This window comes from Poeciliopsis prolifica, unplaced genomic scaffold, assembly GCF_027474105.1.
Source record: "Poeciliopsis prolifica strain line A6 unplaced genomic scaffold, Auburn_PproV2 SCAFFOLD240, whole genome shotgun sequence".
NCBI lineage: Eukaryota > Metazoa > Chordata > Actinopteri > Cyprinodontiformes > Poeciliidae > Poeciliopsis > Poeciliopsis prolifica.
Genome location: NW_026562615.1, coordinates 12220 through 29742, shown reverse-complemented (window position 1 = coordinate 29742; position 17523 = coordinate 12220). Strand labels below are relative to the sequence as shown.

Genomic DNA, 17523 nt, shown 5'->3' with positions numbered 1-17523 from the left:
GATTTTGTTTTTGTATTGCAATGTTATTTCTAATAATAGTTTTAACAATTATGCAGGATAACATCGCCTTGTTAGCCGGTTTAGAGACTTTTATAGTTAAATCAGCTTATTGGTATCTAAAATAAGAGAAAAACTGGTTTAAAAGTTATTTTTCTGATCATTAAGTAATCAAATTTATCATTTCATTTATCTGGGCTTTTGTTGTTTGTTTATATGTCAAATTTGGCCTGAAAAATTGAGGATTTATGATTTAATTCTCATATGTAGTAGATATACATTTCTCGTGTGTATCAAAGCACACGAGAAACTTATTTATCACCAGGTAATATAAAATAATGTTGTTCTAATAACTGAGTAAAAACTAAGGTTATTTTTCAACATCACATTTAAATCTCATGATTTATTTTCATAAAAAGTACCAGAAGGAGCTTTTTCAAAGTCCTGTATTAATCTGTAAAAATGTTATTTCAGGCTTGGTTAGTGGATCAAAGTCCATGTTAAAATAAAACCGCATTAGTTACCATTTTTCCCCGAGGCTAAGGCGTACGCCAGGTGGGTGAAGACCTGAGATAAGCTCAAGGTTTTAACATTTCAAACAATTACAAAATGCAAACAAGTTTGACACATATTGTTAAAAATAACAGTTTTTTATGATGAAAAATGCAATAAAATAAGCTTCAAAATGGATCAAATGCCTTCCCTCTGCAAGTGGCACAATAATTTTGATTTATGGAAAGCAGGTCATTTGTTGACATGACAACCATGACGGTCAAATAATCAATCGAACGGAATAGATTACCGAAATTGACTGCACTTCATAACGCAGACGGCGGGTCATTTTAATCTTCTCAATGTGCTGATGTTTTTCATGCTTATGTTGTCAGCTCCACTTATTTTTTTGTTGCACACATATGCACACGCCCACACACACACTGGCGTAGAGGTGTGTTGTTAGCTGGTGTGTGTGGGGGTTAGCTGTGTAATTAAGCTAGCTTTCTTATCAACTCATCTAAGAACCTCCACTGCTTTCCCTTCCTCCAGAAGAGAAGCAGATAAGAAAAGGAGAAGCAGGAAAAAGAGCCTCAACAGGGCGCTTACTGAATAAAATGACTTTTAATAAATCTACTGCTTTTAATGCTATCACCTCTGAAATCTTTACAAAGGTTTGATTTTCCATTTCTTTGCTCCACATGTCTTTTCTGCAGCTGACCTGCTTTGTATTTTATCTCTGAATCCCAGACTCTGCTGAATATTTACCACCTCTGCAGCACCATATTGCCCTGAACAGTCAGTATGTGCAACAATGCACAAAGCAAGGTAAAAGAATGATGTTTTGAAAATGGTTCAAAGGAAAATAGACTTGTGGACGCATGTGCTGCAGAACTCTGAAGGAGTAATTGACCCGATTGTAACTTTCCCAGCAGACATCAAAGTGAAAAATGGAGTCAGGTGAAGGAAAACCACAGAGCATTTCCCTTTATATTAAACCCCTTGCTAATCCGCGGCCTTCTAGTAATCCAACACCGAAGCTGCTGCATTGTTACAGCCTGACGAGACAAGCCCTATAATAATACATCAACATCGGAATATACAGAAAAGACTTAGGGCCACAAAAAGAGGGGAATTTTGACTTAAATCTCAGAAATTCTGACTTGAATGTCAGAAAATGTAGTTGTAAATTCTGCAAAAAAAGAAGAAGAAACTGAATTGTGAGATTGAAGTCAGGATTGTAAAAAAATCAGAATTCTGAGAAAAATTTTGAATTCTGCAGAAAATAAACAACATTTTGCAAAAAAGACAAGTGTTGTGAGCCTTTGTGAGAAAAAAAGTTGATTAAACGGAGGATTCTGTAATTAAAGACAAGATTATTGGAAGAAAAATCAAAATACTAAGAAAAATTCAAAAATTTTGAGAAAAAATTTGGCTGAATTCAGAATTCAGAGGAAAAAAAAGAACTGAGAAGATAATCTGATTTCTTACATTAAAATCATTTTTTATTAAGTTAAAGTCAAAATTCTGAGATTAGAGTCAGAATTCTGTGAAAAAAGTAGAAATCCTGAAACAAAAGTATATGTATAGCAAAAAAATAAAGTCTGAGAAACAAATTCAAGATTCTGTGAAAAAAGTCAGAATTATCAGAAAAAAGCCGAAATTCTGTGACTCAAGTCAAGATTGAGAAGAAAATTCAAAAATTTGCAGGAAAAAATGTCAATTAAAGTCAGAATTCTAATCTACTTCTGTAGAAATAACCATCCTAAATTCAAGAATGTCTGCAGTGGCTTTCAGCAACCTGAGAGCTTCAAATGTGACATTCTGTCACATTTTGACAGTAAACACGTAAAGCTGATAATTTCCCAAATCCCAGCTGGTACTTGACCCTGGAAGTGACCCACCTACCAGTTTCATGGTGAAATTGTTCTGCTCCCAGCGGCACAACATCAAACTCATGGTGCTTCACACACCTGCCTCACATGCAGCAGGACGGCCGGCGGACCCGTCGGGTCCTGATGGGTCACATCAGGACTAACTTTAACCCAACAGAACCGGAGTGGGAAAAATCAAAATCAAAAATCCAAGCAATCCCAGACAGTTTCTCAGGTTGAGGACAGAGCTGCTGCTACGCTGCGACCCAGCAGGTCTCCGGCTGCCTGGACCAGAAGAACCGGGTCCCTCCAGCGTCTCCCCACCCACTCTGGACCAGAGAGGAGGTGAAAGGCGAGAGGAGCTCCGCCGCCTCTGCTGCTGCTTTGAGCCGCTGCCAAACCAAATGCAGGATCCCTCTTCCTCCCTCTCCTCCTCCTCCTCGCCCACAGCAACACATTGTGCAATTGCTTTTCAATAGACCTTTGGTCAAACGGGGAGGAGGCTGGAAAAGAATGGGACAGATCTCATCCCCCTCCCCCGATAAAGCACACCTCCCCCAATAAAATGGAAGAAAAGCAGCAAAAAGACGACGATGACTGAACTTTTAATCGCAGTGTATGGAGACCAAATCTTGCCAAGTATTTTTGGTCTAGTTTCTATATCTTAGTACTCTTGAAATGAGACAAAACTAACTTACAGGTAGCTTTTCAGCAAAATATAGGAGCTTTTTTTAAGTCAATAATCACTCATTAAAAAGTAGTTCCACTGGAACATTATTTCACTTATAACATATTTTTGACATGTTAAATTGAAATAATCTGCCAGTGGAACTACAACTTTTTAATCAATTTTAAGGAATTATTGACCTAAAATAAGCTTCAATATCTTGATTAAAATTTACTTTTTAATCTCTATTTTTATCTTTTTTTCTTTCAAATGTACTGATATATTTCCAATAGAACCACTGTATGTTTTTTGACAACATTAATAATATTTTTGCAGCCAGAATTAGATTCTGACTTAACTTTAACCAAAAACTTAAAACGTTTTGCTGTCAGTTTACTTTCTTTACTGGCATTATTTATCATTTTTACTGCTAGTAGAACTAGTATTTTCTACCAATATTCAGGAATTATTGACTTCAAACAAGTTCCTACATCTTGCTGAAAAGTTACAGAAGTAAAAACCGGCTGACAAAACATGCTGGAGCTCCACTTGGGTTGCTGGCTGACCAGCTGGGCTTTGCTGGGGTTGCTAGCTAACGGAGCTGCGCCTGCTTATTTGTGACGTTACATTCCAGAAGTTCTTGAAATGACTCATTTCCAGACATCTAAAATTATTAATTTGAAGTCAAACAACAGCTGGGTGTGTTTTTTAAGCCCTTGAGCTGCTTTTAGAAGTACAGAACCAAAATGGAAGCACAAAAACATGCAAAACATGAATTTCAAGCTCCTATATCTTACTAAAATGTTACTTGTAAGTTTTCTTTTAGTCTTTTTTTTTTGTGTACCAAGATATTTGCACTACAAACTAGACTAAAAGTACTTGGTTTGTGTTTTTGCAATGTGAGAAATGAAAAAGCTTAAAAGCCAAACTACTTAAAACTCCAGACCAACAATCTCCTTTCCAGTTATTATTATTTCTTTAAACGGCTTCTTGCTGTGAAGAAAAGCCAAGTTTTATGTTCCGCAAACACAGATGGACCAAACCGCTCTCTGATCAGCCGTCACTCACAACTCGCTGCCCGATGCCGTGTATTTATGTGCATGTGCTCCGTGGGTTCATAGCCCAAGTATTTATATATTTGTGAATGTGGAAGAGAATCCACAGTGCAAGATGCTCTCCGTTCAAGCTTGTGCGCACACACACACACACGCACACACGCTCCATTCCTGACCACAAATTACAAGCCGAATTTGAATTTTGGGAAAGACCCAAGATCTACAAAAAGTTCCCACAGCAGCGGGAGGCCTGATCACTTCCAGCAGGCTGAACAAAATGCTTTCAACTCCTTAAGATAACAATATTTCTGATTTGTGAAAAGTGATATTTCCACCTAATTCTCTGCAGTGCCAAAAGTAATACGCAGTTCAATAGCCGTGAAACGATTTATATCAGTCTAATAGCAGCAAAATAGTGAAATCTAACACAAACATATACGTCAAGAATGGACTCCCATCTTTTTCATTTGCACCAACCACGTTTTTTCTTCTGGGTTGTAGAAATTGCTGTTTGCTCACAAACACTTTGTGTAATTAGGTTAATAAATCAGCAGCCATAATTTGATTACGATGATGATTATGAGTTATGATTTCTTTCCATAAACGAGTGTCCCTACAAACATTTTCATCAGAGTACAAAGTAATAAAAAAGTCTAATAATGGCCACACGAAGAACCCAACAACAGTGAGTTGATTCTCCCACCGAACTGCTGCAGAGCGAAGCACCAATTCTTCCTGGTTCTATCGCCGGTTTACCAGCTTTAAATTAATTCATATTTTATCGAAATCCGATAAGAAAGAACAGTTTTGTGTGGATGATTAAACGCACTATTGCACCTGAATGTGCGGATTACAATCTATAACATATCGATGACTGTAGGTCAGAGTCTGGAAATATCTAGTTACAGTTATTTAATTTCATTTACATGGGTAACATTTTTAGGAAAAAAATTACTTTTAGGAGTATTTTTACTGATTTTACCAGGATGCATCGCTGTTCTTACTTGAGTGAGGTTTCTGGATTCTCTACAACTGAATGAAAAGCAAACTTGTTTTAACCAAAGATTTACCAGACAGCAGCTTCTGTTAAAGTTTTATAAGTTTTTTATTGAAAGAAACTGATTATGGACCTTTTTTCTTTTGCCTGATTAGTTTTTTGCTACTTATATGAATTATTCTCATCCTTAAAATACCAAAATTTCCACTTAACTTTACATTTTGGTCTATCTGATGTTGTAATTTTAAATATTACATTTGATCAGTGACTCAGTACTTTTTACCAAATGCTTCTTTACTGTTACTCCGAATAATTTCCTGCTACTTTTTACTTTTACATGAGTAAAAATATGTTGAAGTAGTGCTACTCTTACTTGAGAACCTAATTTATTGATTTTATTTGTTCGTTATTTATTGTATTTTTATTTGATTTATGTTGGAATTAATACAGTGAACCTGAGTGTGTCTGAGATGAAGTCAACCTACTGGACCCGAGACGACCACAGAAGGGTTGCAGATGTATTATCAAAGCACTGACCTCCGCCGTCCTCTCAGCCTTTGCAGATTCCCGTTGCTCTGAACAGCTTTGCTTCACTGTCCCTGTGGCTCCAACCTGGGAAACTGTCAGCATTTAAAGCTTGTGTTCAACAGTTTTAGTGGAGGCTTCAACAAGCTCATTAAGCGCCGCCGCAGCGAATGGACAGAGCATTGGTTCCTTTCACAGCTCCAAATAAAACACAGTGTATCAGGGACAATAGCGGGGGTAACCCCACCGAGGAGGGGCTTTTGTTTTGGGGGAACCCTGTTTTTAAGCTCTCAAAGCTGGGGGTGAAAACTACGCTGATGACGGAGCAGACGGACCTCATTCGTATGGACTCACTTTTGGTTCAAAGACTTAGTGGTTGAGACAGAAGCTGTTGGACCGATCAGAGTTTACATTTCTCTGAAATTTGTGAACCGTCTGAAATGAAATAAATGGTCAGTTTTCCTTTTATAGACACAACTCCACAAGTAGCACTTGGACTTTATAGACTATGTTGCAGCTTCACGTCTGCCTGCTGGAGGGCAAAACGTTGCTGGCTAACAATGACTGGCATTGGTTTTAACTGGCAAGTTGACAACATAAAGCACTGAATCTTAAATGTACATGTGATATATACATATTAAAAGTTGGTTACTAGTTGTTGTAGTGTAGCAACAACTAGATAAAGTCAGAAAAGGCTTTAATTAAAAAAAAATAGCGAGCAAGATGGAAGTAGTTCAGTTAAGCTAGCTTGACTATGACAACTTCAACATTTGGTGTGGTGTGGAATTCTGTTCGTTTCTGTTCAGTTAAAAATATATTTTTTTTTTTATTTTTGCACAAAATTTCGGGTTGTAAACAATAACATAGAGGGCATCTATTGATGATCAAAAAAATTGTGGCTAGCATTAGCAGTTAGCTCAAAACCAGTGAAATAAAGAGAAAACTCAGTACAGCAATGATGTAAAATACTGGGGAGCATTTTACAGTGGATGACATTAGCTGAGGGTGTTTGAAAGCTCTTCATGAATAAATAAGCAGCATGCACTCCTTCAAATTAGATTAACCCCTAAATTCAGATGTGATTTTTGATTTATTGTCAATAATTACTTGGTGTGGTTTAGCAAGAAGCTTCTTGACTGTCAGATTTACAGCTTTGCTTTGGAATCTAGTATTTACCAAAGCAGCTTTCACACTTATTGCCGTTGCATGCAGGCTGAAATGGGAGGCAGAAGACAGCTTGAGAAAGTCTGCAGGAGCAGAGCTGAGGATGGAGATGTGAAAATCCGCTCAGTCATCCTTTGAAAGGCGAACGGCGCTGACAGAAAGCCCAGTGATATTTCACAGCTGTTGTCACGTCTGCTGAAAATGAACAATCATGCTCTCACCAGCTGAAAGACGATCAGGTCTTCATCATTAAAATGTAGAGATGATCTGATGATTTCGATGCTCTGGGGACGGCGACTCCAGTCCCGTTGACCTTTACCCCCCAAGCCTTCCTTCCCATTCAGGCTCCAGCTTCCAGACGGATATGATGCTGATCGTGTTAGTCGAAACGCTTCAGCAGCGCTGATTCTCCAGGGGGCCCGCTCATAAACCACCATTTATGCTTCCCAACGAGCTCCATGTGACAACTGACACGAGGAAAGCGAGAAGCCAGAGTGCGGAGGCACCTTGGTGGGGGATCGATTGGAAGGATGTTGACTCAGGAGAAGCAGATGTAGGCTCTTAATTAATATGGTTATGTCCTCAGCCATGACCTCAGACAGGAAGACAGCAAGGGCGACCGCACAGGAAGTGGAATCTGATCGAGACGCATTAGGAAAAGAGGTGAGGTCATTACTCCTGGAGCCAAAACACCATACAGGTTTTCCACACAGAGCAAATTTAATGCCAAGACTTCCAAAGATTATTTATTTATCAATGGAAAATCTGTCCAAACCAACATGGTGATCTATAGTTACTTAAAGAGCATTTACAGAAGCCGAGAGCAGAAGTTTTTCAGATAAACTGTTTCACCAATGGATTTCTTCAGATAACGAGTTAATTTATAAAAAGCAAATGATTGGTGTGTTAAATCTGATCCCATCCGTCAAATGCATCCCATTGTGGCAAAACTTTCTTTTCTTGATAAAACAAAGATGATTATCTCCAAAAAGAAAAAAAACTAAGTTTGTTTTCCAGAGATTAGCTTATCTCTAGAGAAGCATCTGCAAAAGGCATGTGAGGAAAACGGGGAATCAACTCGTTATCTAGAGAAAAACATCAAAATGTAATTTCTTATGTTGAGAAAAGCGTCATGATATGAACTCATTATCTTTAGAAAACCATTGGGGAAAAGATTATGCAAAAAAAAGTAATTTTGGGTAACTGCATTGCATTTTCTCCAATTTATTTTTTTGTGCTCAGAGGTTTATTTTCTAAGGTTTTTCACCTTATTTGGCCTCAACAACCTCCACAATTAAAAGTCAAAAACCAAAGAATTGATTCTCGGTCATTGAGTTAAGATGAAAATGTCTGAATCAAGCTGCCTTTTTAAAAAGGGGAAAAACTGTAATTTAAACCCAAAAAGTGGGAACCAATTGATAATAACTTCATAACGACCTCACTTCACACGCCAACATGCTTCGGGCCAAACGTCAGCGTCCCGGCTGCCAGGTTTCTGCCGCTCAGTCGGATCAATCCGCAGGACGGTTTTCTTAAAGAGGACACACAGGTGCTGGGTGAAAATCTCTTATCTCTAAAGAGTCAGCTGTCAGAAACGAAAGCAAACGACCTCAATTTGCCCTTGATGACGAATCTACTTGATTGAAACTCTAAAGTGACTCTAAATGAAAAGGTTTAGAGTTTAAATCCATGAATAAGAAGACGATTCCCAACAGAACATGTTCTTTTTTTCTGCACTTGATCTCTGCAGTCTGTTAAAACCTGGTTATTTCTGTTCAAATAACATCCCGGACAATAAAACATCCATTAAATCTGGTTTTAACTAGCAGCGCCTCTTGAAGTGACATATGTCTGTGTGGTCCTTTGTCATGGTAATAAAGAAAGCAATATACCCAGAACCCCCAGCAATCTGTGCAGCTCCAGACCGGCGGCTATTAGCAATGCAATGCTGCTAATTTTCCTTTCTCCCTCACCTGCTCCGGTCTGCAGGAGGCTGGAGCTGGGAACCATAAAAAAATCATGACTGCATTTCACTGGAAACTGGGAGGAGGGGAGAAGCACCAGTAATAAAGAACAGCCTCTTATTGGGGTCAACAAGGTTGACTCTACATCGGCGTATCAGAGCCACTGGTGATGGAAAAAAAAAAAAGTAAATTTCTGCCAAGAAGCTCAGAAAATTTTAGTTTAATCTCTGAAATGTTCAAGAAAAAATACAAAAGTCAAAAACTTGAGAAAAAATAAACTCAGAAATTTTGAGATTGTGTGAAATTTTCTGAAAAAAGTGATTACATTTCTGAGTACCAACGGTCAAACATTTGAGAGAAGAAAGTAAAAAATGTTTAAATTAATAAATTTATAACTAAAATTTCATTTTCAACTCTTTAAACTCTGAAAATGTTCAAAATTGAAAAATCTCCAACAAAATTTCTGAGATTAGTCTCAAAGTTTCTGAGTTTTTTCTACCAAGTTTTTGACTTCTCAAAAAAGTTTTCTATAAAATTTGTGAGATTAAATTCCAAATTTCTAAGTTTTTTGGCAGAAATCCTTTTTTCCATCAATTCTGGCTCAAGGATGTCGTCGAATGAATCAGTTGAAGATACTACAATGTGATATTTTAAGATTCTTCTATCAATAATATAGAAATTAACATTAGTACTAATTTGAATTAAATCCAGCTTCCCCCGAGATTAAATAAAAAAAGTTTTTACATTAATGTGTATTTCTAGTATCTGTGCAATTTCAGAGCTTTGACCTTTTTGTATTTATTTGTTGGTCTGCATTTCCCCCGTTATTGGTCTAAACATATTTTTGGAAATGACATTGCTGCTTTATCGCATATTTAATAGAAACAACACTGCAAAACATCAAATCTTAGCGAGTATTTTTGTCTATTACAAACATCTCAGTCCATTTAACTTATTAGTCAACATCACAATATATACTGATATTCTTTAAATACTAATATGAATATTTTTTGAATAATATTTTAAAGAAAGTTAAATGAAATAAATCTTGTTAAACTGTTTCATGATGAAAACTTCTGGATCTAATTTTGACAGAACAAACCAATCAGTTTGACTTTCAGGGTCGTTTCATTAACTTTTTATCTATAATAATCAAAAACGTTCACATATATTTATGTGTGAATGTGTTTACAGTCGATTCAATCCCAGAAATCTTAATTAAATTTATTTAAATTGTGAAATCATAATCTCCAGCATCTGCATCTTCAAAAAGGGATGAATTAATGGGGCTGACTTATCAGACTAAAGCTTTTTATTAATGGATGGGGATTTATTTAAACAGTTCCTGGTTTATTTAACAGATAATCTGGGTAAATATCACCTTCATGATGTCTTCATGTGGTTCAGATTCAGCTCACAGACTAATAAATTCGCACAAAGGCAGCAGCAGTTTGCCTTTCGTCTTCAAAGATGTTTATTAAGATAGTAGATCCTAATCACTCAATTATAATCTATCTCTCTTAGGACGTTAATCTGAATGTTTCTGTTTTCTAGTCTGTATTTTACATTAATTATAGAAGGTTACGTAGAAAAAAGAAAAATCAAAATGTACACTTTAGAAACGTTTCAGAGCTGCAGCAGAAATGAATGGCCTGACGACAGACTTCAGGATAAAATGTGGAAACAGGAGAAAACAGAGGCATTAATAATTAATGAGGAGGCAAAGATACTGGCCTTGCATGAGTGCACACACATGAACGATACACTTCAAAAACACAGCATTTCAGTCTAGAGTCCTTATCTTAAGGCCTTAAAATAATCTCATATTTCTTGCTGAAACGTTACTTATAAGTTGATTTTTCGTATTTCAAGTGAATTGAGACATTGGCGATACAAACTAGACCAATAGTAACTGGTAACATTTTGTGGTTTTTGCAGTAAAATGACACAAAAACACAAAAATATTGGCAAGTATTTTTGGTCTAGCTTCTAGTGCAAATAACTTGAAATAACACAAAACAAATTTATAAGTAACTTTTCAGCAATAATTCCTTAAAACTAATGAACAGTACTAGTAATGGTGTTAACTAATAATAACAGTGCTAGTATTTTTAATATATTATTAAAAATTAAATAAGCAGGCAGAGAAACTAATACTTTTTTTTCAATTTTAAGGAATTACTCACTTTAAAGAAGCTCCTATAGCTTGATAAAAAAAGCTACTTTCATGTTAGTTTGTTTTATTTCAAGTGTACCAAGATATGTGCGATGAAACTAGACTAAAATTACTTGATAAGATGTTGTGCTTTTGCAGTGTAAGGCTTGATTTTATGAATGGGAATGGTTGCGAAAGAGAAATTGAACACTAGAGGGCAGCAGTAAGTTTGTGCAGAGATCCTCTCAGCTATAACAGCATTATAAAAGGTTGAAAGTCAGTACAGCTTGTCAGGATATAAATAAACACACACACACACGCACAAACACGCACAAACACACACGCCCACACGCACAGAGCAGGTGGTTTGACACATTCCCTGACTGGAGTGGCAGATTTCACACTCTGAGCCACAAACACCTGCAGACCTGCTTCATCCCGGCCTGTAAATACTCTGTGGGTGACTCCCTCTCTTTGCTCCTGCTGCATTATGGATTAACTCTTTGTTAAAGGCGTACTGAACGAGTTGGGGCAGCGAGCCAACTGGGCCATCCAGCTGGATGCGTGAGCTGCTGCTGCTGCTCTGCAACCAGTGCTTAACTAATCCCGGACTTACCCTGTCAGCGCTTAAAGGTGTCACGTCCAACTCAGTTTATGTTTCCACAAACACATCCAGGCATTCAGCTGCTTAATGCATCAAGATTTCAAAGGTGACCTATTGTGCTTTCTTGAACAGGTGAGGATATATCTATGGCCTAAACACAACATTCTTTTCAATAAAATTATTCTCATTCTGCATGAGATCTTGGTCTGTTTTAGGGCGTCTTGTCGCTTTAAATCCCAATAAGCTACTGGTGGCGTTTACACTCGCATGTGAAAATGTCTGCAAACAAATTCTTAATTATACAACCGTACATATTTGAGAAGCACAAGTGGCACCTTCTGCACACTGCAAAATTGCCAACTAATTTTGGTCTAGTTTTTGTGCAAATATGAAATAAATAGTTACTGGTTTCACAACTGTCAACTGTGTTATTTTTATGAGTTCTTATGTTGGTGATTTCATAATGTAAAGCACTTGGACATGCCTTGCTGCTAGACAAATTTGGCTGATTACATCTAACTTTTCTGAACAATACAGGAGCTTGATTTAGGTTAATTCCTTAGTATTATTAAAACGTACTATTTCCACTGGGAGTTTATTTCACTTCAAACATGGAAAAAATGTCTTGTTAAAAGTGAGATACTCTGCTAATGGAACCATTACTTTATCGAAAATAATAAGGAATTATTGACCTAAAATATGGTCCTACGTTTAACTGAAAATTTACTTTTGAGCTTGTTTTGTCTTATTGCAGGTGTACTAAGATATTTCATAAAAAGCAAGATCAAAAATACTTTGTAGGATTTAGTGTTTTTGCAGTGTACAACCAACAAGAATCCTGCATGTGATTTCTGGATGCTAAGTCAACAACATGACGCCTGTCTTTCCCAGCAGCCACTGAACAATGCATACAGGCGTAAAGGCAGCTGACCAAGTGTGCTGGAACTCAAATTGGGTTGCTAGGAAACAAGTGGAACTCGGCTGGGGTTGCTCAGCAACAGCTGTGGTTCACCGCGGTTACTAGGTGAAAGGTCAATGCCTGCTGATTTATGACATTCTGAATCTTTTTTAAACGGCTCCTTTTCCAGAAATACTAAAAACATTTACTTATTGCTAAAAACTGGCTGTTTGGGGTATTTTTAAGAGCTTTGGGTGTTTTTAGAAGCAGCTGAAACCCAAATTGTAAGTGCAAATTTATGCTAAAAAATGTCAGTTTTGTGTAAGACGTCCCATTAAAGATTACTTTCCTCCTTTTCTTCATGCTTTGCTTTGTTAATTTTGTTTCAAATCAGACTTTTATTCTGTTCACCAGAAAAAATTGTCCCCTGGTTAAAAATCAGCTCAGATCTCAGCCCACATCCAGTTGTACTGGATCTAAAGCTATTTGCGGCTCCTCTCCAACTCCTCAGCGGTCAAATTTTCAGATTAAACATTGTGCAATATAAAAAGACTCAACAGGAAACCATACAGCAGTGGCTTTTAACCTGGGCCCATTACAATTCTGCTCACTTTTCTCCGAGGAGGCAATCCGCAGCTGGAAACTCAAAGTAGAGGAAGTAGCAATATGTTCTTGCTCCTGGTGTACCAACTTCAAATGTTTTCATCGTTGGAAATGCTGCTCACGCTGCGGTAAGCACTCGATGCTGAGAGGAAATGACAACGAGACGGAGGAAAGACACCGCAGGGGGCTGATTTTCACACAAACTGATTTTCTTTGTTTGAACAGCTGAATGAAACTGACAATCTAAAATCATTCTTACAATTACACCAGAGTATTGACATTTGAGTAAAACTGCTTCCTATGTTGTTCTATTTTAGCAGGTAATTTATGAACAGTTTTAAGGTTTTTGATATTTAACCTTCATTTTTTAGAAATGCAACACCCAACTGTTTCACCACTACTGAACAAAGAACTTTAACACTGAACAAAATATTAGAGTTTCACTGCAAAAACACAAAATCTTACCAAGTAATTTTAGTCTAGTTTCTTGTGCAAATATCTTAATGCTCTAAAAGTAACTTCTCAGCTATATATGGTGTCTTAAGTAAATGTTTCTTAATATAGATGAAAAAGTACTAGTTCCTTTGACTTATAACATTTTTTTTATGTAACAAGTGAAATGATGTGCTGGTGAAGCAGCCGTTTGACTCTAGAACCATAACAAACGTAACAAATGTTCACATACATGCTGGTGTTTGAACAGTTTCTACAAATTTTTAGATAGTATTTTTGTTGTTGCACAGTTTTTGTCACTAGCCTGATAATTTTGCCCTTTCAGTTACCGGAATGTAACATCACAAAACAGCTCACCTAGCAACTACAGTGAAGACTGAGCTGTTACCTAGCAACCCCAGCCGAGTTGCGCCCATCACCTAGCAACCTATGCGGACCTCCAGCACATTTGGTCAGCTGGTTTCACTGCTGTATGTTCTGTACAATGGCTGCTGGGAAAGACAAATGTTTCGGTGTCAACTTAGCATCCAATTTGGTTGTGCAGGAGGCTCCACTTCTGCTTTTCAAAGACGAACAGTTGTATCATTGTGCATCTATTTGCAGTGATTTTCACTTGTGAGTGTAAAGGTTGAGTTGGGGGAATTGGCCAAGAGCAGCTTATTTGGATTTAAAGTGACAAGACGCTCTAAAGCAGCTCAAAATAGACAGAAGTGAGAAGACTTAAACCTCACTATCGAAGAATGATTTTGTGAACAAAATGTCATGAACAGATTTCATGTCACCTACAGACCTATCCTCACCTGTGCAAGGAAGCACAACAGATCACTTTTAAAGGGTGTTTTATTTTTTATACTACTGGTTTTCAAGTTTAATGAACCCCAAATATAACAAAAAACCCCTAAATTAACAATGCAGGACTGTGAAACAGCCAGACTGGATAGAGTCCAGCATATGACTGCAACATTCAGGTCGCTGCCTCTGTTCAGAAAGGTCGAGGGTTAACATGGCCGAGGGTGACGAGGGCTGCTTCATCAGCACCACAGGGATGAGGAAGAAGAGGAGGAGGAGGAGGAGAGACAGAGGACAGAGGGGAGAAAGTCATGTAAAGTAGGTCAGCGAGAAAATGTGATTATCCAGAAAAACAAACAGCAGCCTCATCCCATGTCCAGAAACACTGGCCTCCTGTATCTTCTCCTAAATCGGCGCCCAGATTCGTCTCCCAGCGACGCTCAGAGTCACACTTACTGGACAGGTTGGCACAAACACAGACGGGGAGACAGCTCCTTCTCCCCGCTGCCTTACATGGTGCTGGAGCGACTGCAGCCCTGCTACACACAGCCAATATTTCAGAAACGCAGCAGAACAGCCACCCTGGCGTCCCGCTATGGCTCCGTTCTCCGTCCCAGAATGACCAGGTTCTGGGACGCTGCTGCAGGAAATCAACCGAATTCAAACAATTCAACAAGGCCCCAGTTTTCTGGAAATATTTAGAGAAATCAGTCGTTATACACTGAAACAACTGTTACTGTTTTACAGGGGAACTGGTCATTCAAAAGTCACATTTTGCACATTTTTGTGCTTCTATTTGAGTTCCTACTCCTTTTAAAAGAGCATAAGCACTTAAAAAAGATATTTTTTGGAAATAAGTTAATGTTTTTGGTGTATTAAAAATTAGTCATTTCAAAAAAACTGACTGTTGCATCCTACAGCGCCATTACTTAACAACCCAACCAATATTTTTGGTCATCTGGTTTTACTGATGTACGAGTTGTGCAATGGCTGCTGGAAAACATAAGTTTTTTGTTGTTTTCATTCAAAAACCACTTGCTGCATTCTTACTGATTGTGCAAGAGGTTCCAGATCTGCTTTTGAAAGATTTGCCATTGTATGATTCTTGTATAATTTGTTTGCAGCCATTTTCACATGCGATTGTGTGAGCTGAGTTGGGGGTTAGCTTGCACCTTTTTCTTTATTTTACAAAAGTCCTAACTGGCAGTTTTGCCTGTTTTCCCTATTTGAGCCGAATGATTAATATGATTGATGTTTTGAAGTGTAATTTTGTGCAGAAAGACTTCAGTGACCATTTCATATAATTTTTGGGTTGTTTTGTTCATTTATTTTTTTAATATTTAAATTATCTTCTAGTGTCAGTGTGTAAAATGTTCTTTGGAAAATGAAATTTTATTGCTGTATGAGAGGGTGTACTTGGCCTTTATCATAGGGCAATAAATCAATAACAGAATATATCGTTATAACCTCGTTATCAATATCAGTATCAATTAGTAATACATTTGATACAGTTTCCAACTATTTCTACAATCCAGAACCGCACAGCCTTCTGGGAGATGTAGGCAGTGGAAAGACATTAGGCGCTCAACCTAGCTTAGCAAGGCTGGTGAACTCACTCACTCTCTGGTTACCTAGCAACTCACTCACTCTCTGGTTACCTAGCAACTCACTCACTCTCTGGTTACCTAGCAACTCACTCACTCTCTGGTTACCTAGCAACTCACTCACTCTCTGGTTACTTAGCAACAACTTTAGCAGGTTGTTGCTAAGCTGCAGTTCAAGGTTTCGCCACTATGCCTCAAAAGGGATTAAAAATAACGATGTGGAGTGAAAATTGTGGATAAAAGATATTTAAAAAAAATCAATAATTATCAATATTGACCGATATGAAACACTTATTTTGTGAGAGGTTAGTTAGTCGTATTAGTTCTACTTTATCGTTGCTGAAAATGGTCTCAAAACATCAATTTTATTGTTTAAATCAATAACTTCTGGAATAATTTATCTTCCAGTAAAATCTGTTATTGTGTAGGCCTGTTGCAATAACCAATCAATCAATTAATCGCATGATCAGTTAAAACAAATTCATTAATTTCCATTTGATTTACTGCTTTTCTATAATTTTGTTTATAAAGACTTCATAATTTGTTTTATTCGTTGTTTATGTTTTTTTGGACTTCAAATGTCTTCCAGTGTTAGAAGTTTGTTAGAAGTTTGTGTTCGTGCATCATTACCATTTATAAATGGTCTCAAATCAATATTATCATTTATCCAATAACATCGGGGACAATTTATTGTCCAGCAAAATTTGTCATCATGACAGTGCTTTTCTTGCATTTCTTATTTTGGTGAAATTAGAAATCATAAACCAAGACCAAACAAAATGTGACAGAAATGAGAGAGTTGAGTGAGTAAGCAGGTGTGGATGATATTGACACACCTGAGGGTTTCCAGCCTCCGACTCCGGAGAACTCCTCGGCGGTCTGATGGACACCTGCCGGCTCTTGAGTGGCGCCGAAGGCAGCGCTAAGGCCGACGGTCTGCTGGGGGTTTGGGGGATGGGGAGGGCACTGTGAACCGGTTTGGGTTTCGGGAGTCCTGACTTCATGGCTGAGGCCACCAGGATGGCTGGCATCTTCTCCCCCGAGTCCACGAAATGACCGAACCGCCCTCCACTTCCACCAATTTCTGCTTGCTCGCTTCAGATCCCAGTGTTCCCAGAACCGAGCAGCACACACCAAGGTTGCACCTGATTGAGGTGCAATTTGTCAGCGTCTGGATCTTTGGCTGCAGAGAAGTGGGGAAGCCTTGCCAATATGCAGCGCAGTGGGGTGGGGGGTTAACCCTCACATTTCCACCTGTTTCCCATTACAGGCAGCTTCAGTTCTCAAAACACAAAAACAAATGTCCAAAAATTTCTGCAGAAAAACCAGCAGAAATCCCAGGGAGGAATCCCAGCTGCCTTGCAGCGTTGCAAAAAATCCCTTCCACTCACCTCCAGTTCAGAGTGAGTCGGCAATTAACCAAAAGAACCCTTCATCAGCTCCTCTTCCTCCTCTTGAATGAAATAATTGCCTGAAGTCGTAGATTTGTGAAGAACCAGCAGAAACAGATGGAGGGAGGCGGCAGCGATGCAGCAACTGTTCGCTTCAGCGACTGCTCTGCTTGTGAGCGCAGCCTGAAAACACACTCCACACACTCTCTCTCTCTGTGTCTGTCTCTCTCTCTCTCTCTCTCTCTCTCTCTCTCTGTCTCTCTCTCTCTCTGTCTCTCTCTCTCTCTCTGT

General features: G+C 38.1%; 1 protein-coding gene across 1 annotated transcript in view; it reads right to left on the bottom strand.

The window, feature by feature from the left end:
* LOC129357339 (neuron navigator 2-like) overlaps nucleotides 1-17122 on the bottom strand; it is a gene marked incomplete at its 3' end in the record, with an annotated part of 99947 nt that extends 82825 nt beyond the window's left edge. Inside the window, 1 exon segment of the mRNA XM_055026639.1 lies at nucleotides 16678-17122. Coding sequence (XP_054882614.1) covers nucleotides 16678-16872 — 195 coding nt within the window.
* Nucleotides 17123-17523: the final 401 nt, after the last annotated feature.